The sequence below is a fragment of the Dermacentor variabilis genome, chromosome 11, assembly GCF_050947875.1.
Source record: "Dermacentor variabilis isolate Ectoservices chromosome 11, ASM5094787v1, whole genome shotgun sequence".
NCBI lineage: Eukaryota > Metazoa > Arthropoda > Arachnida > Ixodida > Ixodidae > Dermacentor > Dermacentor variabilis.
Window position 1 is genome coordinate 34,675,443 of NC_134578.1, and position 27,353 is coordinate 34,702,795.

At 45.4% G+C, this 27,353-nt stretch overlaps 1 protein-coding gene across 1 annotated transcript; it reads right to left on the reverse strand.

The window, feature by feature from the left end:
• Positions 1-455: 455 nt before the first annotated feature.
• Positions 456-15,611, reverse strand: LOC142563210 (5'-3' exonuclease PLD3-like). Its single transcript, XM_075673761.1, has 9 exons — positions 15,385-15,611; positions 12,931-13,108; positions 12,444-12,567; positions 10,161-10,294; positions 8,103-8,303; positions 6,934-7,073; positions 4,176-4,335; positions 3,125-3,227; positions 456-628 (listed from the first exon to the last, which is right to left on the reverse strand). The coding sequence occupies exons 1-9, from the start codon at positions 15,510-15,512 to the stop codon at positions 456-458; spliced, it is 1,341 nt and encodes a 446-aa protein (XP_075529876.1). The 5' UTR covers positions 15,513-15,611.
• Positions 15,612-27,353: the final 11,742 nt, after the last annotated feature.

Consider the following 27,353-nt stretch of genomic DNA (forward strand, 5'->3'; position numbering starts at 1 on the left):
TTTGGAAAGACAGCGAGAACAACTATATGTAGGAAATCAGAGTATTCAAATGGAATAATTTCGACTCAAACCTGCTACTCTACGTAGGAAGAGGGAAGAAGGGGACGAAAAAAAAAGGACGAGAGAGGTAGGGAGGGGTGGTGATCGTCTACAGAGAATTACGTACCTCTCAATTATGGAAACCTCCTCTCCCACAGGCAGAGTCCTCTTCCGTAGCCTCCACAAAGGGGCAAGGGGCCGCAGAAAAAGTAGATTGTTGGGATTAGGCAAGTTCCAGTTGCAGACGCTCCTTATTGTAGGAGGAGAAGGAGGAGGTGGGGAGAAAGAAAGGAAAGCTAAGGAATGTTCTGTAAGCATCCATTTAGCGAAATGGGGAGCTGGAGAGAGAGTGCGCTTAGCGGCCAACTTCGGTGCAGTTCAAGCAAGTAGTAATAAGTTACAATGAGATTTAGGAGTCAGGAGCGTTTTCTTTTATTGCCAGGTCTGACGTAGTAAGTGAAATTGGAGTTCCAATCACGTTCGAAAATTGCCTTCAACTCCCCTCTGATGGAGTCACTTGAATTCTGGTTTATGACCAGCCCCACTCCTGTCGTCTCGATGAAGTAGTTCGGCTCCCAGTTCGATGTTCCTGTATGTGCCAGAGGAAACCGGAAATCAGTAGGGCAGAAAATGAAAAAAAGAACGCTAACTGGCATGCAGTGATTTGCATCGCGATTGCTTTTCTAATTAACATTTCGAACGCAATAACTGTGTTCGCTATTTTACTGCTCAGTTAACTTTCATGTTCATTAGGCAGAACAACGTGTTGCTTTTCAGTGTAGTTCTTTTCAATGAAGTCGTAGTTTCCACTTTTTTTATGTCGTCTAGCAGACCCTTTTAATTAAGGGTAATAAGGCAGGGCTGCATTTACATATCAAAACTAGTTAGGAGAGAAATTATTGCTATATGACGAGAGCTGTGAAAGCCGTAGAATGTGGCTCATACGTGACAAGCGGGGGGGGGGGGGGAGGGTTCTGAATGTGTTTGCGGGAGTGTGCTTTGTAGTGGCTTTAGTCATGAATTATGATAAACAGTTGATAAGTGTGTAAAAAAGTTAAAAAATTGCTATTCTAAAGCACTGGAGACAACATCGAAAAACAATGACATTAGGTCAGGCAGTAAGATTATGCTTAGCGCATATCTTATTGAGTCCCCATATTACTACAGACACTAAATACCTACCCATTGCGCTGTCATTTAGACAGCCCTTCTTTCACAAAACGAATTTGTTCCCACAGTGAAAGCAAACGCGCAATGTAATTAATGGCGAAAAGGATTGCGAAGAAAGAAACAAAAATATTCCTTCGTAATTGCTGAGGGGATCCGGTATGCAGATCATACCATCAAAAGCGTGGTTCAGGAAAGTGGTTGTCTGTAGCAGTACTCCAGTTACAAAAGATAAATGGAACTACATTTGGTAGGCAGAAGGTTTACCTTATCCGGGAGCGCAAGTTATGGCAGGCTTTCTACTTGGGCCTGCTGAAATAAATTGGCAAAACATTTTACGTGCACAGATATACATATACTGCGCCTCAAGCGAGCATTTTTGCCAATTCCATACAGTGTAAGCACAAGAGCCCGACAATATCCCGTCGGATCGGGACGAGGAGGAAAGTTGAAGACTAACATCGAACACAAAACATTTCTTAGTGGTAATGTTCCGCTCGAAACATTAGCATTACTAATTATTTTGTAGTCAGAGTGGTTTGGATATCTTAGATATAGATAGATAGATATTACTGGTGGGTCGACCTGAGCTTGTGCACTCTAGTGTGCTACTCTGCACTGGGAAATACGGAAGGCGAGGGAAAGAACTGGGATGGACGATGATGATAAGCTAAGTGATGATTGCTTATGTACAATAGACGGTGGCCCTACTGGAGCCACTCGTCTAGTCTTGCGCCATGCAGAAACTTCAACAACTGGAACTGAACTGCAGTGTCTGGCCATGGGCCGAGAATAGCTTCCTCCGACAGTGGTTGCCTGCCAACGTTGGCTATGGAATTATCTAACGTCCTTCGTTCCGGGATGTATGCTGCCAATCGCACATTATGTGTTCCAGGGATTCAGGTGTATGGCATTGTTCGCACAGAGGGCTGTTCTACTGGCTGATGAGATGTGCGTAGCGGCGGGCGAGAGTAACGCCCAGCCGAATCCTGCGTAGCAATGACGCTTTGTTCCGCGCAACCTTTGGGAGGGAACAAAATTTACCTTCTGGTTCGATCATATGTCTGCGGATGTCGGCGTGGGCTCTGCATGCTTTTGTAAGGTCCTGCATGAGTGCCTTGATCATTCAATTGGTGTCAGCTCGCGAGTAGGCGCTCCGTACTCCATTAAAGCAAAAGAATGCCGACCGTGCCTTCCTGTCAACGAGTTCATTGCCAGTCACCACAATAACCAGAAACCAATTGAAAAGCGATCAAGTGGCCACCTCTCCTGGCACTTTGATGAAGTTCGGCGAGTTACAGCATGAACAGGTAGTGCGGTCCTTTCTTTAAAAAGCATTTTAGCGTCTGCAACGCTGACTTCGCAGTGAAGAACACCGTCCTTTTATGAGGTGTCTGCCTTCTGATAGAACGAACAGCTTCCCGTATTTCCACCACTTCTGCAGCCTAGATGTAGATATCTGGTCTAATTGAAATCGCCGAGTAATGCCAAGTTGCGGGATAACAAATGCTGCCGTTGTAGTAGAAGGTGTGACTGAACCATCGGTATATACTTGTACAAACCCACAATATAATGTAAATATATGGGGCAAGGTGAGCTGCTTCAAGCCAATGGAAGAAACTTGGCATTCCTTCGTAGTTCCAGGTATTTGAAGCATCACTAGTGGTGTCCGTAATATCCAAGGGTGCCTTGAACTGAGTGCGCATTATGGGTTATATAGTATTTGAACATAGGTTTCGTGAGCTGTAAGTCATAGCCGCTTGACCATCTAATGAGAAGCCTAGAAGCTTCCTCAGGTCGTGGCATCAGTCAATTTGTTACCTGATACACCTGGCAATGTCAGAGTCATGTGAACTCCAAAGTAATTATGTTTAGGCGTTGGGTTGTGTTTCGTCGCATAGAGTGGTTGGCGACTTACCGATATAAGCGGTTGTGTCCGTAACCATCATCTTTTGGTGATTCACTCGGGCGTAAGGAGTTTTGCGTTGTTCTTCCGTGAAGGCTGGAATCACGATAGCTTTCTGAAAGAAACACATAAACGAAAGCTTAATGAAAGCACCGCGAGCATGCTGTTCCTGCAGGTGGCCCTGAGAAGCGCAAAGTTGATGAGGAAGGAACCGACGGAATATGTTTCAGCATTTGCACACTGAACGCAAACGTGGGGACGCAGATAAGCAAAGCACTGACGGTGTTCTTTCTTGAGCGCCAACTGCATGGAAGGCATTTGCGAAGTGTTTGGCGGCGTACCGACTCGACGAGTTTGCCGACTCGATGTCGGCACGTTCGTTTGCTTCGGCGAGATTTGTAATACCGGCTAAAATGACGAGCTCTTTGGACTCCACCAAGCCACAGACAAGTTATTTTGCCATCCTGCTGATTTTGTTCCCCGCCTATTAATGTAATTCAAAGGGATGACTGTAGTCCTAACTAAGCACTGCGAACTTTCGAGTGAACTCAACAATTTGTCCATGCATTTTTGGTTACTGAGGTATGTCAACAGAAGAGCATTGCGACTCGTTGCGCTTTCCCTGCAAAAAAGAGACGCTGTGCTGCTTTCTCTTTAGAAAAAATATCGGCCTTGTTACGCTTGAAGGCTTTGCCCCGTGTATTAGTATTATTGCTTCCCTTAAAAGCCCCGCCGGATGTGATTGTGATTTTTCACCTGCGTTGAAACCGGCGGCTGCCACCACCGCAGCTTCGTGACGTCAGTTGTGCCATTTGCCATTCCAGTGTTATTGCCAAAAGAGGCATAAACAACGTGATAAGCATTTTGGACACACGAGAAGCTTCATGGCATAGTCCACATGAACGCGCCGGCGCTGGGAGGCGCAACAACGCCCCTAACGCACGGAGTTTCTTTCCATGCAGTTACAGCTTCACGCCTCCCTTATACGCGCAACAAGCAAAATAAAAGAAGGGCAGAAAGAAAGACAGGATGAGCAAAAGAAAGAGAGGAAGTTGATTCTTACGACTTCGATGGAGATACCACTGGAATTCAGTGATGCAAGCGACTCCAGGAAGTTCCAGGTCAGTGGCTTTGTCTTTTTCCATTTCGACACAAGGAGACGGACGCGGACTCCATTTTCGATTGCGGCGCGTCTCAGGGCATCGTCGATCACTGCCCAGTATCTGGAAGTGTAGAATATGCACTGTTCATAGGTTGTAAAAGATCGTTTTAATTATTACAATATCGGAATTGTTTTATTCATTTAATGTATAAACACGGGAATATAGGCAACATAAAAGCCGGCTATGTCAAAATGACAAACAGTACTCCGTTCCATACATCGCAGTCAACGCTGTGGAAGCTACGCAAGGAGTTCGGTCAAGAAACGGTATCACTCCGCGCGTTCCGTCTATGCTTCGCCGCGTGCCATCAGCGTTCGCTAGCGTGAGCATGCACGTGAGACTCCTGGCGACAGGCCGCACAAATAAATAAACCCGAACGGAACAACACAAGTGAAAATGATATAAAACAACGCATCAGCAGCCGTATACCACATTGTGTTTATTTCGAAGGATGAAGACGTTTTTCATTCAATGCTCAACCTAAGTAAATACCAGTTGCGCACAATTGCGGTCATAAAACATCAAACTATATCTAAGTGTGAACGAAGCCCCTGCAAGAAGTCTCTGTACCCTCCACAGCGTTGACTGCTATGTATGAAACTGAATATAGTCAAAAAGAAAAAAAAGCAAGAAACAAATGTTGGCAGCAAAAGCGTAATCGATTTATAACTGTGGCGCTTTTCGCTGTTTTCTTTGTTGTATGAACGAAACAATTACTGGCCAGCCAAGTGCCACATTCCATGGTTAGTTAGGGTCATGTTTCAGGATCTATTTAAGGCCCTAGGACAAAAGCGGGCACGCAGTCGAAGCCCGGAAGGCCTTGCTGTTATATTTACAGCAGTCGTGTCAGCGTTTGTGTTTGTCTAATTTAGTTCGTGAATGTGTAAACTGGTGCGCTTCATTTGAAAGAGCGGATATTATAGACATTCGTTGATATTTTGTTAGTCATCTGGGTTGGATTTGTTTATTTATTCAGTATATTATTTTGTATATTTACTTTTTTGATTTTTTACTTCGTATTCTGCACCTCATTCATATTCAATACAGCGCCAAAAACACGGAAAAGGGAGGACACAGGACGAGCACTGACTGCCAACAACACCATTATTGGAGCCTGCGCAAATATATACAATTCGCAATGGGCATAAAGAGAGGGAAAGAAGAAGGGGAAGGCGAGTAATCATCGGTCAACTCCTGCTGCGCATGCGTCAATAACATTAAACAATATAAAAGTTACCATAACATGGTGGACACAGGCCAAACTGATTAACTTCTAAGGACTTAAGTTCTTTATCACAAGGTGGTATTAAAAATTATGGGGTTTTACGTGCCAAAACCACTTTCTGATTATGAGGCACGCCGTAGTGGGGGACTCCGGAAATTTAGACCACCTGGGGTTCTTTAATGTGCACCTAAATCAAGTACACGGGACAAAATGCTATGGAAGGGGAACTAACACAGGTGGCTCCTAACTGACACATTGAAAATGCCTCAAAGATTTTTCTGATCATCTGATTGCTGTACCTTTTCAACCCACGTGTGTCGTCAAGGAGTGGTGAACAGCCACACTTTGCACAATGAATGGCCAGATTACTGCCAGTCTTAACCTTGACACAGTGCGCATGCTCACGCAAACGTTCATTGATACAACGTTCTGTTTACCCTATGTAAGCCGCAAGAGGTGGGAATGGAATACACTACATTTGTGCAGCAATCTACAGGCTTGGCGACATGTTGCTTATCGCACAGTCCAGGTGTTCTCCGGCTTTCGTTGACTTTTTTGCTCATCCTTCCCAACTTGTTAGGCGCAGTAAACACGGCCTTTACACCGGCCCGGCCTGCGGCTTTCTTGATGCGATGGGACACTCCATGTATATACAGGATCGCAACACTCTTGGTTAAGTCATCACCCGCTTCGCGCTGTTTGCGGCGGCACTCATAGGGCGAACAGGACGTTGTATTAATAAACGTTTGCGTGAGTATGCGCACTATGTCAAGATTAAGACTCACAGTTATCTGGCTGTTTATTGTGCAAAGTGTGGCCGTTCACCGCTCCTTGACGACACAGGTGTGTTGAAAAGGTACAGCAATCAGATGGCCAGAGAAATCTTTTAGGCGTTTTCAATGTGTCAGTTAGGAGCTATCTGGGTTAGCTGCCGTTCCATAGCACATTGTGATAAAGAACTTAACTTCCTTAGAAGTTAATCAGTTTGGCCTGTGTCCACCATGTTATGGTAACTTTTATATTGTTTAATGTTATTGACGAATGCGCAGCAGGAGTTGACCGATGATTACTCGCCTTCCCCTTTTTCTTTCCCTCTCTTTATGCCCGTTGCGAATTGTATATATTTGCGCAGGCTCCAATAATGGTGTTGTTGGCAGTCAGCGCTCGTCCTGTGTCCTCGCTTGTCCATGTTTTTTGGCGCTGTCTTAAATGTGAATGATCCGTACTAACTGGCTCGCACCCAAACCCTTCTGATTCTCTACCTCCTGTGTTCATTCCATCTTCTTGTGAACTCAGACACTTCTCGAGACGTCGTAAACCTGACAATAGCTGTGCTAACATCTTTAGTTTTGGACTATTCCTTCTTATCTCTCTCTTATTATTCTTATCAATGCGAGGCACAGCTGCACTGATGTCGCTTGAAAATGGCTTACCTTTTAGGTTTTGAGTAATAATCTACGGGTAGGTAGTTCATAACCGCGACGTAGACAAATTGCTTTGCTTTGCTGATGACGTCAACGATGGCGTCAATGTCCTCTGTCCTACCGGGAGCCGTGAAGTATGGAGGAGCGCTCTGTGAAGTAAAAATTCTCAACCTTTGATGCCGGGCAAAACCAAGGAATAACAAATCTAACTCATGTTCGTCGCTAAGCAAAAAGAAAAAAACGTATTGACAATAATTGCTGCAGCTGTAATTTCACCAGTAGTTTCGTTAGCGACTGGTCTCCTAAAGGCTTTCCAATACTCGTAATGGCAACTGTCCGAGACGCAATGAAAACAAAGTAAACGCACAGCCGATGGTCAAGCATGCAAGACAGACACTTTTATTATGCAAGAAACGCCGAGATGTTGACGCGCATCAAAGTTCTGAGCTGCTGTTCCGCATTGGACAAAAGGGATTACAGAGAGAAAGAAAGGAGCGTTGACAATTGCCCGAGTGTGGCTTAGATTCGAGCATTTTGTGAGCGCTTGCTGTCAGGTATGAGCAGATACGAGAATATGAAGTTCAACACGTTACAAAGAGCAACACGTTACAAATATTTTTTGAGTAAGCGTTCCTGGCCGAAGAAAAAAAAAAGGACATCCTTACGCAAAGGACTGAGGCGCTTTCAACGCCTTTGCAGCAGCAGGTTGACAGATCCAGGCCGGCAATCGCAGTTATAGTACTATGGTCGATCTTTGAGTTAGTTTGCGTGCGATGCCTGGTTTCGGAGACCGTGCTCTATACGTCCTTGTTAGACTCACTGTCACAAGATGGTGCTGTTCGGGCTGCTTCTCTGTGCTCGTCAGGTGCACATCGCCTACATACCGCTGTTATGTAAGGCTATTACGTACACGGGTAGCCTAATATGCTTTACTGACAAAATTAAACAAAAACTCTGTCTTCAAAATAATTCTTACAACTATTCGAAATATGCACACAGCTTGAGTTCTTTAATTTCTACAGAAGACAGACTGCATGATTCAGCTAGAGTCTCTGTGGCATGCTAAATGGCACATCTAACATTTGAAAAAGGTGACATCTTATTGAAGAAGTAATTACTATTGTTCTTTGGGCTCTGCTTTTTCTAATATTTTCACACTGCAGCATAACGCAACTTACCGATATGTATGTGAGTGTGCTGGTGCCATTGAGGTCCAAATGAGCAGGTATTGAGCTCTTGATAGATGTGCTGAGATTGGCGGTCCACTTGATAGGAAGTGTGGCATCCTCATCGGACATTTCCCAATAGACTTCGAAAATTTTGTCGAGATCGTTGACGATACGCCTGCAGTTCTTCATAAGGACACCAACCTCCTTCACCTGCAACAAAAAAGTGGGTAAACGGAACTAATGCGAGTTGAAATAGATTTCAAAGGAACGCAATTCAGCATGGTTTTGCTGAGAAACGTGTTGAAATGCTTCCTAACATAAAGGGATGTCCTGTAATCCCGTCCTTCGAACGCATCGTCTGAAGTTCTCTAATTGCAATTAAAATTAACCTAGCGCTCACCCTGTGTGGCTTTTTGTCACTCTCTTCATGCGCTGTTCATTTTTTAATTAATCCTTCGCATGATTTAGAGAAAAAAACTGACCAAAAACCAATACCACAATAAATTAGGCCAGCGTGGTACAAGCAGCACAGTTAGAGCGTAAACCGGAGGAGCGACTCCATAGGAGCTCCATTTTGGGCATCGCGCACCACTGGGTCGTTGCGGCGAAGTCTCTTCGCGTAATTTTCGCGAGAAGTACTTCAACTGTCCGCCCAGCGTTCACAGCAAGCTGCGACTTGCTCTGAGGCTTGTCCTGATCTCTGCACAGAGGTCTGCTGAACCAAATGTTTCCTGGCTGCAGCAGCGCGTGTAGCTCCATGATTAACTTCTTCAGCAACGGTTCGTACGTTGCGAGGAGGTGCCATAACGCGTACCGAAGAGTAAACACAGGCATCCAGACTACTTGGCGCACATATCACATCCCTTTACCCGCGTCAGGGTACGTTGTTGTTGATGACGAGGATAATAGGTTTACTGACACCCCTTTTGAAACGGACTGGTGACAAATGGCCACCTAGCCTGCTTGAATTAACCTGCTCTAGCTACGCGCAGCGTGCAACTGATTTGTGCAACTGCTACATGTTTCGACACCTGGTGGAATATAACGGAACTGCAATCGAAAGTTGTACGTTTCGACGCTATGCAGCGCGCATGTTACATCACGTGTCAAATGACACGGTACGATGCTAATGATAATGAAGACGAATTAATGTCATTTCCTTTGAAATGGGACATTCTTCAACGGACGCTTAGAAAAGACATTGACATCCCTCCATATTCAATTAGGTGTCAGCCGTTTAAGGTTACGGGCGGTCCTCTCTATGACGTGTTCATAGCACTTGGTTTATACAGCCTATGGAGATGCAGACTCTGCGATCGCCGTGTCGAAAGCCCGCGGTCTACAAAATCCGTCTTTCGCGAAAGTGCTACTTATGCGAGAAGTCTGTACGCTGCGCAGGAACTTTCTCTTGATTGGGTGCACTTGTTGGACGCATGTGTATGTTTGCCCGAGTTTCGAGCATGTAGCTGTCTCCGCTCTGTAATACATCTTCACTTTTGTCTACATGTAATAAAGAAAAAAGTGCTGACGTGGCTCAGTGGTAGAGTATCCGACTCCCACATAGTGGGCCATGCAGAGCTCGATTCCGGCGGGAACTGGGTATTTTTTTTTCTAATTCCCGGCGATAGCTGCTACGGACACCGGTGGTGGCGGCGGAAACCATCGCCAACCGAAACGGCTGTTGCAATGAGCCCGTAACAGCTTACGTTGTAAAAAACATGTGGCTTCTAATCGCCCAGCCTAACTGAGCTGGTCAGTCGGCATGACCCCATGAATGGGTTATAATGAAAACCTTAGAAAGAGCATTTTCCTTTAGCGCCCCCTCACCCCCCCCCCCCCGAGAATACCAATAAATACATGTTCATTCAATTGAAAAGGGCTAAAATAAACAGCTAATCTTGTACGAGCCACTTGCTAAGTAAGCACAAGCCTAATGTTATGCCGGGGACAGGGAGTTCTAGAAAGCGACTGGCTTCCTGCGCGGCATAACAACGAGCGCTTAGTTGCCCGCAAGCTTACTGAGGTTGAACTGGATGGGCGAGTTAAAAATCTACAGAATGAACTTGCCTGCGCGAGGGACCTCCAGTCCATGTTGGCGCTTCCGATATAGGCATGCCTGCCATCCACAGCCCAGAACTTGGAGTGCAGCACTCCGTTGTGCCCAAGTCGCGTCAGATTGAGGTTGCGCACCTTGGCCGCGCCTGCAAAAGTTGTCAAGGGGCGGGCACGTATATAGCTTCCTGTAAAAATTACTGCAGGGAACATCTGACACTAGAGTGTACGTGAGTTGTGAGTGGGGCGGCTCCCTCAGTGTGAGAATGATGAGCAGTGCATGGATTTGCCTAATTAAGCTTCGCTTTTATGCTTTAACAGCACCTTTATGAATCCCAGCGAGAAGTTTGTGGCATACACCTGGCCATATTCCGCACGGTCTTTTTTCCCGCTGCAACGAGGTTACGCTATAAAGAATCTGCGTTGGTGCTGCATCGACACCAGCTCCAACGTGTCTATGTGTTCCAAACCACCGGCCTGCCTTCGGCTCGACTTGTCGCTTCTGCCCTCGCTAAGCCAAGCTGGCAGATATGGCGCAACGTTTTTTGCGGTTGTTCAGAACCGTGATCATCAAGGTGCCACTGCTCGTCAAAAGTGGTGCTACAGCGAAGCCGGCTATCTGGATACCACTTGTGTAGCAGTGGTCCAGATTATCGACCTCTGTTGCACTTGTGCGAACATGACAAACTATAAGTTTGCGAATAACTTGCTTCACTCGTTTTCTGGTGTGGCCCACATTTTCGAATTAAAGCGAATGCAACAATTTGCAATGATGGGGGCGTGAGTGCAGAAAGTGATTAAGTTGTCATGCTTAGATAAACACTATTGCTTAAAAATAAAAGCAAACATAAAGCGTAAGAAGAACTAAACGAGCGCAGCGCAGAAAACGGAGAAGCACGAAGAAACACACGCATTGCGCTGATTCGCAACACTCTTATTGGTGGTGCAAGGACCATAAAAATGCGTGTTGTTGGAACTGTCACGAACCAACATTGTTGGAAGTCGTCTGTGAAATTCATCTGACGGGTGTCCTTCTTTCCGTGGTCCCATCTTCCGCACTGGGCCTTTTGTGCCATACTAAACTGCCCAAGCCACTGCCTTTGTCAGAAACAGAGAACGTATACAAGAGCGTATGAAGTCCTAAGCACGAATATTAGGCAAGTATGTGTACTGTCATTCCCGTCGTAGCAGAACAGTCACAGCGCCAGAATTATCTCCAGTAATATCAATAGGAAACTGTACGAGGCAAGGTATTCACAGGATTGCAAATGAATTCCTAGGCGACCTAAGAAGTGGCACAAGATTTAGAAGGATATACTTCGGTTGTCTTGTTTCTTATGGCGTAATCCTAAAGGGAGCGCAAAACGAAAACAATAGCTTATTATGGAAGAGTGAATCAGACTTCTGCAATAGGAAATAAACTGATTTACCTGCGGGGAAAGCCTTAATAAGCCAGAGAAGACAGAAACAAATGACAGGAGGTGACAGTGCACAGAAGTTGCCTCAGCAGCTCAGCATGATGGCTTTCATTTTGACAGTTACTGCTATTAGTTTCGTCTGCTAGTTAACTGCATATTGGTAGACAAGTCCACAGTTCCATTCTAAAGAAACAAAAGACTCATCCTATGAAGGTTTGCGAAATTTGAAATGGAAAAGGCGTCCGTATTCGAGGATTTATGCTTGCATTAGTGTTCGCATTATCGGTGCTATTATTTTTTGTTGAGCAGTCATGAGTTCACTGCTGCTGGTTTCAGGTTGCTCACTGCAACTTCTCCCATAACACGGAGAAATAAATTGTTAATTAATAAATATTTTTAATTTACGACTTGGGTATGAAGAGTTATCACGCAGATGATGTTGCGCTGTCCTACAAATCCACCAGAAAAGGTGGAACAGTGAGAAGGGATTTCGTTAGAACAATCTGCTCGAAGAAAAATTGACAAAACGGAAACAAAGAGAAAGAAAGGCCACAGGCGACATCTTGGAAACGGGCACATATACAGGTAGGGTCAAAAGCTTACAAGATGCAGTATCTAAAAATAGCAGAATAGTTCCTCAGCACTGGCGCGCAGCCTGAATTTCAGATTTCCCGCGTACCCGCATGTACCAGTTTGCGCAATGAATAAATTGTTGTATTGTTTCTTTGGCCATAACCTTAATCTAGGCTGCCATTCGACTTTATCTCGAAAGCGACATGCCCGTAAATTTCTTACCATGCCTGCACATAATCGCAGAAAGATTTGCATGACGGGGCCATTTTTTTTAGAAAGAGAAAAGAAAGTATGTCAACATACGTACCTTTTCCTTCCAATAGCTGGGAGTCAATGTTTGGAAATTTTCTGCTTGGTACGTTCTGGGTAATTTTTATGTCAATTGACCTGTTTACTCCGGCATGCAGGAGATCACGGTAAATCTGAGCACCCTGCGCGGGGAATATGAAAAAGAGGACGTTAATGAGTCGTCTCGAACGCGGCGTGGTCTTTGAACAACATTTAAACGCTCGTGCGTTTCTCCGTTGGAAATCGACATAGAATTGAGTGAAGGAGTAGTTGTATACGTTATGAACATGCTAGTATATGGGAACTTGTTTCTTTTCCCATTCCAGTACCTGATATCAGTAATATTTCATGTCGATCCCATGGCTGAAAGAAAGTCAAAGGGAACTCGTGAAAGCATAGCACAGAGATGCGCTGTGCTTACATATCTCTTGGGCGAACAATTATGTATTCGAATTATAGAGAGGGACACGTCAAAGAGGTGACAGAAAGATAGCACAAATGCATACCAGGCTCGAGGATGGATAAGCGGAGAGATTATACAATAAGGTCCAGTAAAATGACGCAATTTTTATCTCGGAGGTCGACATATTTATCAGTGCTCTCCAAGCGTCGAATGTTGAAAGGTGCTCTGGGCATTCCGAAGAGAAATTCAGCCCTTCCGGTATCGTTTCAACAACTGTGTACCTGAAGGAAAAAATGGAAAGCACACAATTGCCTAGAATAAACGCAAGGTAGCATACGAAGGCGTTCACATATACAGAACGGAAAGAAAAAGAATTGAGATGGCACTATCTTTATGATACCGGATACCACATATTTTTATATCAGATAAACTAAAGGGCGTCATTGCATACTCTTCATCCAGCATGGCAACTGCAACATTAATAATTGTATGACCACCAATGACCGCCACACCGGCATAATGCGGAAAATCTCGGCTTGGCTCCTGCTTGCTGCAGGTCGTCTCTTTGTGCACTATTATTTGCATTTTCCTTACTGATTTCATATTTGAAATAAAAATGAATTGATTTGCTTTACAGTATTCTCACCCATGGCAATAGTGAGGAGCACTCATGGGCGTATGAACTCCGTACCTTCCGTGAGACCTATTTGAAGTCTATCTGCGCGCAAAGCTAAACAAGATCGCTTCTGCATATGCCAGAATAAGCACTTGCATAGCGCTCCCTTCATGGGGCTGCACTCTTCTTAATTTATGTAAATGGCACTGTCTCTTAATATAACACTCCGTAAATAGTTCTGATTGCAGACGATAGGAATGTATTCTCCACCGGACAAGAACTTCCAATCATTGTTAGGAACGCAAACGATTTCTTTGTCTTCCTGAAAGTTAGCGCAAACCATGAACGTCCCTATAACGTAATCGTGAGGTACTTGACATCTACAACACTGTTTAATAGCGGACATGCATAGAGAGGCATTCTCTTTGCACGGAAGAAAACATAGCGAGGAATTGGGTGTGTCACTCCTGGATCATCGCCTGATGACCCCAAGAACCTCATTACCGCCGTGGCAGTGGCAGCTTGTAGAACCCCATACATCGCTTGTAGACGTGAGAAAACACGCTCCAGAGATGCAGAGTACTATGCATTTCCTAGAGCTCCAGTCCACATACTCGTGCAGAGGGTTTTACACTGACGCTTCTAAGTCCTATTCCGCGGTGTCCTATGCAGCCGTCAGTCCATCCTTCGAGCAACTGCCTGCGTTCTAACTTCACTTCGGCAATCGCCATAAAGGAATTAATTTAAAGAAAGCGGAACAAGTTTGAAAGGAAATCATTGGAGGACGCTTAAGCTTTACATTTAAAAGTGGAACGCGATAGCATTCAAAGATCCCTGACTGCTTCTCACGCTTCCCGGCGACTGGAGCTTATGTAATCGTAATGCTCACCGGGAAACGCTGGCGGCGAATGCCATGCAAGAAGGCGAGCTTTCTGGTAGAAACGTGGCCTGTTGTGTTAGCCGATCCCCGAGGTTATGCACAGCCTCGCCAATAAGATTACATTCTTTCCACGTTTATGTTATTGGTTCGCACTGCTAATATTTCAGGCAGAGAAGATTTAACATAAAAGGCATGCGCTATCGGTGTTTCGTTTCATGCCATTTGTTTGTGGCCTGCCATTTTCGAAACTCCGAGGAATAACTTTGTAGAAATGTAAGACAAGGAATGAATAATTTCAGTGAAGAAATGGTGCGGCAATATAATCCGAATATACCGCATGTCGCAAATAGCAAGGCGCGGCATATGCATATACCTCAATATACACGGGGAATTTTCGCTCACGAGATGCCGAATGCCCACACCGGATTTTCTGCGACATGGAGCCCTTAACCCTATCGCGTTAAAACGTTGGCCGTAGTGCATGAGCTTCGAACCTATACGCCACGCTCAGAAACCGAGTATCTTATCCGTTGGGCTAAACCCCGACATTTCCATTGCGAAGCCGAGGGTGACGAAAGCGCTGACGTCAAAATCACCGTGGCTTACTCGGGAGGGTCCCCATTATATCCTACGGCAGTGGGGCAAGATAGTATGACGTCTCGGATCGACGTGCACAGGTACTAGGAGGCATTAGCAAAGCGTCTCAGTGCCCGCAAGGCGTTCATAATTCGAAGGACTGCTCAGCGGCGTACAGTTCGACGTTAACGCTTTCGTTTTCACAACATATAAGATGTGTTTAGGTGCTCTCGTAATCTTTAAACACTGGACGGTGCGAGGTATGGGTGGTGGCACGATCAATGCCACTGACGCACATGCTGCTACTTCAATCACAATTCTAACTCGAGGTAGCCCATGTTCGTTGTTTCAAAGGAGGTGTATGGAGAAGCGCACTTCCAGGTTTTTCACATCGTCTATTTCTGGGATTTGCATACATTTGCACGCATCCGGGAAGCATTGTTTCTTTTTGAGCCGTACTTCATTGAATGGTTTATGTCACTCACGTGCACGTATCTTGGTCGTCGAATCCTGATTTGGCACTGTCGGAGACTGCAGCAAGGCTGCCTCGGAACGCTGGTGTGACGCAGAGCACCAGGAGATGGCACACTTTCAACCAGGAAGAAACGGGCATCTTGGCAGCCACCGCGGCCACGCTTCTTTCGCCTCCAGTGTGGGTCGGAACTAAGAAACGGCGCTTTTTCTGTTTTCTGTGGGGAGCAGGGGTCTGTCCTTTCGCTCCGCACGCTTGCGAGAGTGGAACGTTACGGTGTGCCCGTGTGAACATATCGCGCCTCTCTCGCTCTCTCTTCCCCTTTGGCCGGTGTCTCTCAAACAGCGTGGGCAAGGGTAGCGAGAAAATTCTCGTCACTTAGACTGGTCAGGTGGGGAGGATTCACACTCTCTTTGTGAATACAGGTGCCACGTGGTCGAACAATGTAAAAAAAAAGTGCGAAACGGCAGTAAGTCGCGGACCTGGGAAAAAAAGAAGAAAAAAAGCGCCTAGAGACGGTTGCGGGGGGTTTGAGGTGATCGGAGAGAGAGTGCATTCAAATACCTATACAGGAGGGAGCAGAGGCCACAGGTTGTGAAAAGAAACCAGAAAGTTTTTGGTTTGTCTGCTTGCTTCGAAGTTTCTTTCAAATTGTTATTTGAACACAAGAAGTGCTGCCGTTTCGGCCGGTGTTGGCGAGTCAGGATACATTGTTTGCCCAGCTACACACGTCGTTGTTCGCACCAGCGAGCCCGCCAGTTGCTATATCGTTGCACAACTTCTATTGTTGGGGCACTAAGACGCTATAAGTCCACGTTTAGCGTGCTACCCTTGTGCTTAGAATGTATTTCAACTAAAAAAATAAAGATAGCTTCCTCCGTCCCGCCCACCTTCATTTCGTACGCGTGAATACTACGCGGACAAATGCCAAGCGCTGATACGGTATGCCCGCCAAAAGAAGTGCGCTCGTGCTCGCAGCGTGCTTCTTTTCGAGCTTGTTGAATTGAACGTACTTTACGGATAAACTGGGGACTGTGTAGGAGAAGACTATGGTGCAATACGAACTGGTTTCTTCGTTTGTTGTTTCTATCCTGTTGCGAAGGCCTTGAGTGTTCCTCGTCCTGCCTGCCTTCACCTGTGATCCTGCAGCCCACGTGGAGCCGTCGCCTGTCACGTTCCGGACGACCTCGGTCACCCGCAACGGCGCCAGCCACTCTTGCAGCAAGATGAGCCCGCGTGCAGGCGTGTACGTGCCGATGAATCATAGCCGGTGTTTAGATTCTTGCCGACTAAGCAGCAACACGAGACGCTGAGGAAAGCTGTTTCATATGATGAGTGTAGAGCAGCGTTTGCGCGAATGCGACAGTACCGCATTTCGTAGCCCCTTCACAGCATTACTATGCGACAGCACCTACGTTGGTTGCATTCGAATTCTTGCGAAACAAAGTCAAACCTGCTTCCGGCAGGTACGTTTATCCAGCGTAAGTCGACGATCAGAATCCACATGAATTTTCCTCTCTTCTTCAATACGACGCGCCAGCGTTTACATGCAAGGCGTGAGACTAATTCTTGTGTCTCCAACTACCCTCTCCCGTCGCATCATTGCGATTCGCCACTCTAGCGCATTCGCGCCATTTATATGCATGCAAAAATGTGATGCGCAAAGCAATTGGCCGCATTCAAGTACACGCATAACTTGTGCGAAGTTGAATGTGACGTTTAGTGGTGGTGGTGGTGTACATAATTTGTAAGGGGTTGTTATGACTGTCTCTAGAACAGCAATCTTAACCGAGAAATGTAATGTACGTGCTAGTTTGTGGCGTTTTACATGAGCACCTTACTTGTTGCTCTTACTGGTACGAAAGCAAAGCCGTTTGCAGAATTTACTGCCGGCCAAGGAGGCTGCATTCCGATGCGCACTCCTGCGTCGCATTTAAATTAAGTGGAAGGTAATTAACTAGAGGTATATTAAGCTATCTAGTAGCCATATATCGCAGCAAATGTTATTCGAGCTGGTGTAGTTTGACACGTAAAATTAGATCAGTGATGAATAATTTGTTCCTTCTTTGGAACTGTTATGACAGGTTTGTTTGATTTGACATGAAAAGGACTGAAGGTTTTTGGTGAAAGGAACATTATGAATAAAGTAAGAAGGGAGAGTGCCTAAAACATCGTTTGCGATGAAGCCTATTAGTGCCTTAATTATCGAATGTTGATTAGAGACCAACGAGTGTGCCGGAGGTGTTTATGACAGGTAATCTAACCGGAACCTGCAAGGTGGAGGAAATTTCACTTAGGCTAATTGGACCCGTGCACGGCCAACAGCTACTTCGCCAAAAACGTGCAGGTGAAGCTCCAAAGAAAGTTTTTGCAGGCCGGACTAGGATGCAGAATGGAACGTGCTGGTCTGGTGAGAATGATATCCCATGACGTATTTAATCTTACTTTGAAGCGGTGATTTATGTAAATATTTCTCTTGTGAGACTGTGATTTAAGTATGTATAAGGTGATATTTGAAGAGGTGTTTCTTTCTTTGTTGCAGCATTTCGTTTTGTTTCAACTGCGTTGTTCCCATGCGAAATTGGATATTCCATTAGACGCCCTGTTAAGAGGCCTGTTCACCGCTGCTCCCACTTTTATTATTGCGCATATGTAAGGGCTCTTGCAATCAGTATCATTCAATATTGCAGGGAAAGGAAAATGAGTTTATGAGGTAACCATTCCCGCTCTACTTTTTTGTTTGTTTGCGGGATCCCATTGTATCTTTCCTTAAGCACGCGAGGCTGTTGAAAAGCTGTAATCTTATCAATGACAGCACTGTCCAGAAGAGGCGGACGTACTATGCATGTCCAGTTTTATGGAAGGTGGGTGATAAAGGTTAAGTGGGTATCCTATCACGCATTGAGTGAAGTTTTACGTCAATGGAGCAGTGCAATAAATCGGACACAGAAAAGGTACTTGTATGCACGTGTTCGAAAGAAGGTTCTTGCCTGCAAATACTTGTCAATATCACTTTCCACAGAACTATTGTTTATGTCGTACAACACTCAGGTGATGATCCTTACCCAGTACCTTGCTAATCGAAAAGTTCTTTCACTCTGAAAGTGGCACGGATAGTACACTTTGGCATCGTAATTAGAGAGGACTCGGAGTCGCAGTTACTGCTTACAACCATTTATAAATACGAAAAGCTTTGGAAAAAACTCCAGGACACTTGCGAGTTATTAAGTTGTATGTTCCTTCTTATCGGAAGTGACGTGGATACTAAGCCTGCTGATTCGGAAAAGACAAAAAGGGCATGTGTCCTCCATTGTTAAGATAAGTCAAGCAAACAAGAACGGTACTCACAATTAAAGGCGATTGTTGATAAGTCAATGAAGCCAAAAGACACGAAACAAAGGAGATTTTATCAACAAATGAGACACTGAGGACTCGGTTACGAGACGTACGTCATACCTGTATAATCTAAAATATTAAAATAATGATTAAAGAAACATTTAAATGCCTATACATCTCAATGCATAGTTTGAGAAGTTGCTTCGTCGATGACTATTGTGTAAGTAGGAACGTTAAGAAATGGGATCTGGGTACCAGGGTGATACATGACCAAGATTACTGTCTCTGCGCCTCCGAAAGACTGCAGCACACTGATTGTGTGGACCGCTCAGCCCACACGATCATCTCTGACTAGTTTATGCCAGACGACCACAGCCTCCACAAGTTTAAGGCCACTCATGCAGGCAAAGAGGAGGAAAGCCCTTCTCCCCCCATTTGGCATCGTCGACCAGAATGTAAACCTAAAAGGCAAGACGTGGAAGTTAACCGTGGTCCCGAAATTTTCATATCCGGTTATTGAATATGGGAGTTATGGGACAGTAAAACAAGTTGTGGGGCTAGTTGGTGCATAGCTTTCAAAAGATGAAGCTCCAGCAAGGACAGAACACTAAGAAGGAAGACAGACAGGATAAGCCGCCTTGTTCTGTCTTTTATCCTTCTTAGTGTGCTGTCACTGTTGGCGCTTCATGTTTTGAAAGTTATGGGGCATATGAATTTTTCAACAGGGGTGTATTAATAATTGCGGATTGACGGCGCAGATTTTGACGGAACACAGCGACAGTTTTTTTTTAGAACTACTAACACTTCAACGCTCCTCCACATTGGTTGAATTCTGCGATCATTATTTTATTCAGAAGGAATAGGTCCGCATCGGGCCATGGTTAGCGCAATGGTTAAGTGATTTGTACCTTGCACATTGTGAAAATCGTATTCAAGCGCACGTCGACACGTCGTCTGTGGCTAAGGTTTTTAGATACATTGATGACTTTCTTTTACTAATTGGTCGTGTGGAAAGTGGGAAGGAAAATGAAAAAGCTGACACCTGTGGTTGATGTTCTTGAGGCATGCGGTGGAGGGCTGAAGTTAACGCATGTTACAGAACGGCGAATCGCAATTTCCGATCATCCAGCTGGTATTTAGAAGTATTAGTGCGTTCTAACACATGAACCACGGTCTAAAAATGGCATGTTGAAATATGATTCGGACCACTATAAAACTGGTAAAGATAGGCATTGTCATGAACTCTTGTTAGAGCAGCTTTCGGGTGGTCGCGTGGGCATCAAGTGACGGTGAGAGTGTCTAATCAAATACAGAGGCGCAAGCAGGCAGGTTACTCTGAGGCAACCACTGCTTCTGCAGCCGAAAGCTTCATTAACGAAGCAAAATCCGGTGTACGTAGCAGGGGGGGCCGACAAAGAAGGCTCACAGAAGTCAGTGACCCTGCCTTAAGTGCACACCCTGTTTCACCGCGTGCAAAAAGTGGCTGGTAAATATGGTATTTCCGTTGTTTCTTTCCGCTCCGGAGAAGCTCGCACGAATGTGCCAAGCTGTGAAATGCGCAAGTGCTTCAAGAATTCGTGCAAAAAAGCACGACACGCTCTTTATAGATTAATGGACAGGCGTGGTGTACCGCATTGCGCTTTCCTGTGGCAAGCGTTACTTTGGCCAAACCCGCAAGTTCTTCATTGATCAATGAGGGAGCATCATGCATCGATGCAGGCTTTTGTATTGGGGGAGGGGAGACACCCACCTGACTACATTAAATGTTGTCTGTGTACTCCAGCACTCACTGAAACGTACTCTTAGGGCTTTTAGGACGGACAAAGTTAATCATACGAGGCCCACTGCATAAAAAAGAAGGCAAAGATTGCGTCAGGGCTGTGTCTATTAGGGTGCCAAGAAATAAAAGAGCTTTATCGGTAGAAAATGATGGCAAGTTTGCATGTGTGAAGGGTGTGGACATGTTAGCGTTTGCAGGGGCAGTGTGCTTCTGTCACCCTGGGTCAGCAACTGCTGCTTCTGTACCGCTGTGCAGTAAAAAATCGGCTGAAGTTTGGCGTTGGTCCAATGTATCTCCCTCCTGGTTATCTGGCTATGCGAACGTAGCTTAAGCTTTCGCTTTCACCTTCGTATAGGGTCAGGCATAACAGACAAAGCGGCGCCGACGGTCTCGCTAGAAGGAAGCGTGATCGACGCCGAGTGCCGAGCTTAGTCGGTTATGTTAGCGTTCCTTTCAGCGTGCGCACGGCCTTCTTTTGCTGTAACGCACACATGCCCCCCCCCTTTTTTTTTTCTTATTCTAGAACCCTAAAGGTCCATCCGGGCATTACAGATGGGTATGTTAAACTGAGCGCCCGCGCTGTTGTGCGGATGTAGCGCTGGCATTCAGCAGGACTGAGAGCAAGTGTCGGTGTCACGGCTCCAGACTGGCCGCGGGCTGGGTGTACATTTCACTTGTGTGCAATTTTTGTGATGACTTTATCACTCCTGTTGCATCTGTGAAGCCAGCGCGGCCCTTGGAAATGTTCAGTGTCCAGCGCTGCATTCCAGAACACTGAGGTGAGCCGGAGTGTCAGCAGTGCTCGTCCATCGTAGTTAGATTAGAAATCGTGCTACTTCATTCCATTACGGCGAAGCATTTAGATTTTTAGGTTCTTCGGGGCATGCTCATCCAGAATCACGGCAGCTAAAGAATGGCTTTGTGTATGAGTTTGCACGTAGCTGAATTATGTTTTCTCGTATAATCGAATTACAATCCGATGCTAACGTGTCTGCAGGTATTGTGCAAGTCGTACTTTTTGAATTTTGTGGCGTATTTTCATTTGAGGAATTCAATTACTGCGATAACGCACTTGCGCAAGGCGGAGGGCCTGCAAGAATCAAAAGTTAATGTTAGCTGTTAGCAATAATGTTAGCTGTGCTAACAGTATTTCTACCTAGTGGCCGGGACCACTCAGACAGGTCTCAAACGGCAGCTGGAAAAGAGCTTCGTCTTGCCGTTCCCGCGTTAAAGAGTTCAGTTTTCTTCTGCATTTGAATAGCCATCCGAGGCTATCATGTCTACAGCTGATGTGTAATTCGTACCTTGCGCATTTTTGTAGCAATTTGCTTTTAAATTCTAATTTAGTTCAATAAGGCACTTTCTTTTTGTGGACGGCCTAGACGAAAGTGAATGTATGCCGCACTTCCGCATATGTATGCGTGTGCGTAATGTATGTCGCTTGTGGTGGCGGTGCCTGTCGAACCTCAGTTGGGGTGGTGGTACTTGTCTGACGTCCGCTCCAGCTTCGCCCCACATCCGCTTTCAAAGGGTGTAATGGAGGCGGATTTCTTTTTTCGTAATGAATTCATGGCATGTACTATCGTGACCAATGTGAGCGGGAACACAGGAGCGCGTGTCAGGTAGCCTCGAACCCTGCTATGGGTGATACGTGGCGGCCACCGTCGGCAACAACAAAGGGGAAGGGAGGACGCTGTTCCAAGAACTGATGGCACTCCCACCATGCGTCGCTTTATGCAAAGTGCGGAAGTTCGCATCGCCAGCGCGCATTGATAAAGCTGCTGGATATTGCGGTTACCGATAACTTTGTGCACCGAAGCGTGGCGAATAGCAGCACTCTTTTGAAGTGTAAGCGTTCGAGAGCTACTTCCCTGGGAAATCTGTCCGCCTGTCTCGAACGGGTGGCACTATGCGATCCATAAGATGTACGTCAGGTCCTATGGTTGTATACCTGAACATTCCTTACGCTAAACGCAGGAACGGGCGCCTGAGAGCTGTGCTCTATAAAAAGCATGACTGAAAAAAAAAATTACTCGCACTAAGTTACTGTGCACGTAACCGTCTCATCGGTTATCGGCAGCCAGTGAAATGCCGTAAGCTGCCGTTTTCGACAAACGCAGGCGCGGCGGGAGTGCCAACAGTTAACGCAATCAGCATGCTCATACGTCAAAGAAGGCTATTTTGTAAAATATACATAGAAGTATTTGGTACAAATGACGACAAACATGGAAAAGAGGTAGGGCCTAGCTTTCTGTGATTCCATAACATTAAGTTTCAATAAGTGATGTTCGCAGAGAAACATCAGTTGCTTTACTCCGACGTGCCAGGTAGTTCTCTTCTGCCTCCTGACATAACTTGCGCGTGCGACATGCGGACAAGTCGATAGCGCTGCGCAACGTATCACCATGAAGATAAATAAAGTGGACTACAGCAAACCAGTCTACCTGAACCTTGATATATTATAATTCAGTTTCCGCGTAACAGACATGTTTTATCTTGTATGTGAATTACAGTGTAACGTTATCATGTCTGCAGCTAGTGTGTAAGTCGTACTTTACGAATTCTCTGACGAAGCTTACTTCGAAAAAAATTGCATTAGTTCAATAAGGCCTTTGCGCTTGGCGGAGGGCCTAGTAGTATGAGCCTGTGCGCGGCACTATCACACCCGTGCGTTCACGCGTAATGTACATGGCTTATGGTAGTGGTGCTTGTCTAACATCGGCAACAGCTTCGCCGTACATCCACTTTCACAGGGCAAAATTAAGGCGGATTTCTTCTTATTATTTTGCTGTAGTGAGGTATTATGGTGCAAAGCACAAGACTGACGAAAGAAGGCTTGCGTAATGAGCGTTATCTAGTGCCTTCAAGCGCCGAGTTTATTCGAAACTATCTGGTGGAGTCAGTTTTTATTGACCGAGCGTGCATAAATCTAAATATAGATGTTTAGGTGAAAAATTTGACATTACATGACCTAGTACCTTTCGCATAACAGTATCGATTGCTTTTTTTGTATCCATGGTAGAAAATTGTGTAAGAGCACTTTTATTGCTTATGGTTTTAGACATTGAGGGAGTAGCCTCCTGTTCGATTTCTCCGAGGTAACGTCAATTCATTTGAATTCTTAAAGCGAAACGATTATCCTATAGTTTAATAGCCTTTAGTACGTCATCTCGATCTGTTCCAGCAACTCAGTATTCTATATGAATCTCAAGGATAACAGTGAAAGGCAAGTAGTTTGTGCCGATAGTTGATGCGAAGAGCTACAGAGGAATTTATTCTGAGTGCGAGCGAAGCCATGTTCAAGTGGGAGCTTTAAACTTCCGTAATGTCGTATATGGTCTAGTTCTTGAAGAGACGTGTACATGGCAACATCAAGGCTACACTTCCTAGCAATAATATAAGGTTTCGTTGTCATGTGTAACACGTTTGGAAATAAACGTGAAGTATACCTATCCTGCAGCAGAATAGACAAAGGAAGAAATCGTAAAAAAAATAGAATGCCATAAAGAATGACAGAATTAACCATATGTCTTAATGTGAAACTGTTTACAAAAAAGTGTGGCGGCAAAACTGAGTGTCCAGTGCACTTTAGATAGGAAAAGTAGTGATTACCATAGACTAATGACGAAAAGCAGCGACGAATGTTCAGTATACTGTGGAGAGTGCCTTCTACAAGTAGAAAAAAACACAAAGAGAAACGAACAAGATGCTACGACACCGGAAAGGTGAAATCGTTTTTCTCGGCAACCGCTGCACCAAATGCGATGAGGTTTGATGAACTTAAAGGAAAAATTAGCATCTAGTCACTGCATGTAGCGAGATTTTGATTTGGTCCATTGTTTCTTTAAATTAAGGTAGTAGAAAATCCTGAACTTTCAGAAGATGAAACTATCAGGCTTCCAACTCTCTGACTGAGCTATGAAAAATGATATCAAATTAAAAAAAATTGCGTGTAGTACATTTAATGCGGACAATATCGATGTATTATGCATGACTGTCAAATATAGCATTAATGTCGAAGTAGAACTTTCGCAAAACCCTTTTGAAAGTTTGAACACGCCCACGTAAAATATGATATAGAAAGCTGGTCCTCTTTGGGTGTTCAAACGGATGCGGTTACAGAACTGTAATAGGTATCTCATGGAGAGAGGTAGGAATTTGTAAAGGTCGGACTTCTATTGTGTTCAAACTTACAGATTTTCGGCAATTTTCATAAATATACTCAGGCCCTTAATCCCAATTTCGCGCTTGCATTAACTGAAATTTTACTTTCTCAAATTCTTATAGAATAGGTTCATACATTATCTCAGAAAAGCATTACTGCGTTTGACGTCAACTTGAATAGGCGGCATCGGAGTTGGGCCCAAGGTAAAGCTTCTTCTTAAGCGCGTAAAATAGCATTAGTTACAATCACAGGAAGCCAACAATGGAGCTGGGGAAAGCGTGGTTTCGGTTATCTCTCCCTGACAGTCCCAGACTGCTTGGAACTGATGTGCCGTATTCACTTTTGCTCGGACCGCTTCGGAAAATCCACCCATTAGTCAGCAAGTTACCAGAAGCGCGTTTGTTCTTCATGGACCGGGAGGTCCAGACTAGCCATGGACTGAGCAGATTGTGGCTCCAACCAGCGCAAGCGGATACCAGACGACGGCTGTCTGAAAAAGCTTGCGGCATATGCCACCATGTTGTGAAAGATGCCATGGGCTTCTTTGCACATGGCGCGTTCCAGACGCCAAATATTCTGCACTCATCTAGCACGTCAGTTAGATCAGTGCTCTCTGTGCCATCATGCGAGCTTCTCGTGATCTCTGTAACGGCGATATCAGGTGCACGTGCTTGATTTTTATTAATGCATCTCGCTAAATATGTCATGCTCATTGCAGTGTGTAGTGAGCAGGGGGATTTCGTCTTTCAGGGGAGTAAAACTACTGTGCGAGAAAGCGTGTAATATCGCATATGTGGCTGTTTACTACAGGTAGCAGTAGTGGTATACAGTTGGAGCTTCACCAAGTACTGTCGATTCCCAGTTGTTGATCTTTTAATTTTGTTGCTAAGTTGGAACGTTTGCTTTCTGATGTGCACGATTGCGTGATGGTGACATTTTTCGAGAATCACATGCATGGTTTGTCTAAACATGCGTCGCATGTAGTGATGCGATCGAATCTTTGACAGGCAGGTCTCACGAGCTTCGAGGACCATGCACAACCTAATTGCATTTTGTTATTCTAATGAGTTGCTTCCATTACATATGTGGGTAATATCCGCCTGCACTTTTTGGGTGAATAGCGACGGGGTACGATCCTGATTTTGTATGCGTTCGTGTAGAAATTTCGCTTAAATTCTGCACGCGTGGAGCTAGCGTATACTAGTTAGGTGACATGTAGAGACAGAGAACGAGAGGGCGAGAGACAGCGCCATAAGTGCACTCTGTGAACATGCTTATGCGCTCAGGGTGATATACTCCACAATGCAAGCTTTGTGTTTTCGTCGGCAACGTGGTCTCTAAGACTGCAGTATCTGACTCATGGCTACGCTAATGAATCAGCGGAGTAGTAGTGGTGGGGTATCTACGAAAAGATGATCTCAGGCAGGAGATTGACTTCTGGTCATGGTGATTTTCGGTTGAAACCTCGGGCAGACCCTGGAAACGGGGTCACGTGACTTATGACGTGCTCTTCCGTCAGACGGGAAGCCGGGGACGGTTCGCGGACAGTTCGGGACTGCATAATTGAAGAGGTCCAGTGTTCTAGATGGCCACGTGCTGCTGTCTTTTCTCGCCCTGAGTGACAAGCAGCCCGTTCCTTTTTGCACTTATCTCTACAGCAATCACACAAATTCCGCAAGTCGAACGGAACGTCTTTACGTTCGCCCTGCGGACTCACGTTGAAAGATTCCTACCATTAGGAACTTGACCATGATGGACACATACCTCGAATGTGCGCTAGTCGGAAAGTATATGACCTGTTCTAGTCAGATGTTGGTGCTCGGCCCAGCTCAAAATGCGCCTTGGAGCCACGTAACCCATAGGAACCAATGAGAGCGTGCTGCTGTTTTCAGCGAGCCGCAGCTATCTATATATTTCCACAGCGAGCGGGCTTGTCGTGGCATCCTGCACTGGGCGCAGTATCTATGCTCTGCAGCAGAGGCAGCTGCTTACAACTGCGATGAGTAACTGTAGTTTGTTCTATGTGCAGAACAGGGCTGGAATGTGCGCTCACATTCACGAGCTCTATAATCGGGCCGAGCTACGCGGTGAGGATCAGCTTTGTCTTATACCAGCTTGCCCGACGAGCAGCAGGCTAATCTAAATCCCGCCTTTATAGCACTATCTATTAGCAGCTAAATACGATCGAGGCGATGTTTACCATGGTGTCTAATCAGGGCCTGCCAGGAGGGACCATGAGCTAGCAAATGTATATGGGGCCTTACCTTAAGGTAAGTTTCTGTGGTTCCAGGATAGTTGAATGCTCATACATAATCAAAAGTAGCGAGTAGCGCCGGCTGCGACACCGATCAGCAGTGCGGCTAAAGTTTATTGCCTACGTGGATAGTTGCGGCCGATTTTGAGCATGTGATAGTCGGCTTCTTCCGTAAGTGCGTAATTCTTATTTGAATTCTAAACGCAGATTTTGCTTCAGTACGCGTTAGGCTAGCTTCGTCAATAACTGTGCACAGAAACAGTATGAAGAAATGCATAGAACAAAAGCATCGTTCTCTTTTGCTAGCAGGAATCTGTCAAGAGCAGCCGTCTGTGGGAATCTTGCATAAGGCGAGATATGCGAGGCAGCTGCAGATTCGAAACGGGTGAGAATGATTTGTTTGAAAAGAGAGAGTTCGAGGAAAAAGTGATGCCACGCTCTGCTTGT

What these genes read in the sequence shown, in the direction of transcription:
- LOC142563210 (XM_075673761.1), bottom strand. Translation starts at nt 15,512, where the DNA reads ATGCCCGTTTCTTCCTGGTTGAAAGTGTGCCATCTCCTGGTGCTCTGC. An exon ending in CCAGCTATTGGAAGGAAAAG is followed by an intron (nt 10,295 to 12,443) that starts GTACGTATGTTG and finishes CAACTTTTGCAG; the next exon opens with GCGCGGCCAAGGTGCGCAAC. An exon ending in GCACACTCACATACATATCG is followed by an intron (nt 7,074 to 8,102) that starts GTAAGTTGCGTT and finishes TTTACTTCACAG; the next exon opens with AGCGCTCCTCCATACTTCAC.